Source organism: Trichinella spiralis (assembly GCF_000181795.1).
Source record: "Trichinella spiralis strain ISS 195 chromosome Unknown Scfld1888, whole genome shotgun sequence".
NCBI classification, from domain to species: domain Eukaryota; kingdom Metazoa; phylum Nematoda; class Enoplea; order Trichinellida; family Trichinellidae; genus Trichinella; species Trichinella spiralis.
Genome location: NW_003528827.1, coordinates 1 through 668, shown reverse-complemented (window position 1 = coordinate 668; position 668 = coordinate 1). Strand labels below are relative to the sequence as shown.

Below are 668 nucleotides of genomic sequence, written 5' to 3'. Positions count from 1 at the left end.
AGAGATACGTCTGTGTGTGTATGCGTCAGTGGTACGATAGTTGTACAAGAGGACGCGTTGGTTGCGAGAAGTCGGCTTTAGAATACGTGGTTTGCAGTACTGGTTGCAGTATTGCCGTATTCCGAAGAGTCGAATTGGGAAGTGTGGACGAACCGAGTCGAAGTGCAAGGAAGGACGATCGAGCGAGAGACTCGTGGGTACCTTATTGAAGGGCATTCGACTTACCGTTAGGAACAACGGTAGTAGCTCGGGTATTCGTACACTTCGAGCGTGCAGTCGCAACGTACAGAGTTAGCGGAGCTAGGGAACCGGAAGACGTCCGCGAAGGAGATCGCCATCGACGAGAGTTTTTGGACCCCGATCGCTGCCCACGCCGTGGAAGATACACCAAATCCACTCTTTATTATACAGTCCACTTACTTATTGGCCGGACGAACGAACGTCTGGTCTATTCATACCTGAACGTCAGATTACTGTCGCTAGTCTGACTCTAACATTGGTCCTCCGAGCCGGATCAATCGAAAACCAGCAACCTACGGATAGTGGATACCATGGCGTCCTCTGCGAAATCACGGAGCAAGAAACTCGTGGCCCTCAAAGATCGGCTGAACCGACTGTTGGCAGAACTGGATGAGTTGTGCATCAGTCCGCCGATGTCGAATCCACCA

The 668-nt window shown here is 51.5% G+C and overlaps 1 protein-coding gene across 1 annotated transcript; it reads left to right on the top strand.

Annotated features, from left to right (window-relative positions):
- Positions 1-20: 20 nt before the first annotated feature.
- On the top strand, positions 21-634 carry Tsp_16088 (conserved hypothetical protein). Its single transcript, XM_003368793.1, is given in 3 exon segments — positions 21-193; positions 212-346; positions 412-634. 3 exon segments carry the CDS (start codon positions 21-23, stop codon positions 632-634), a joined length of 531 nt encoding a protein of 176 aa, XP_003368841.1.
- Positions 635-668: the final 34 nt, after the last annotated feature.

What these genes read in the sequence shown, in the direction of transcription:
- Tsp_16088 (XM_003368793.1), top strand. Translation starts at nt 21, where the DNA reads ATGCGTCAGTGGTACGATAGTTGTACAAGAGGACGCGTTGGTTGCGAG. An exon ending in GGAGATCGCCATCGACGAGA is followed by an intron (nt 347 to 411) that starts GTTTTTGGACCC and finishes TTTATTATACAG; the next exon opens with TCCACTTACTTATTGGCCGG.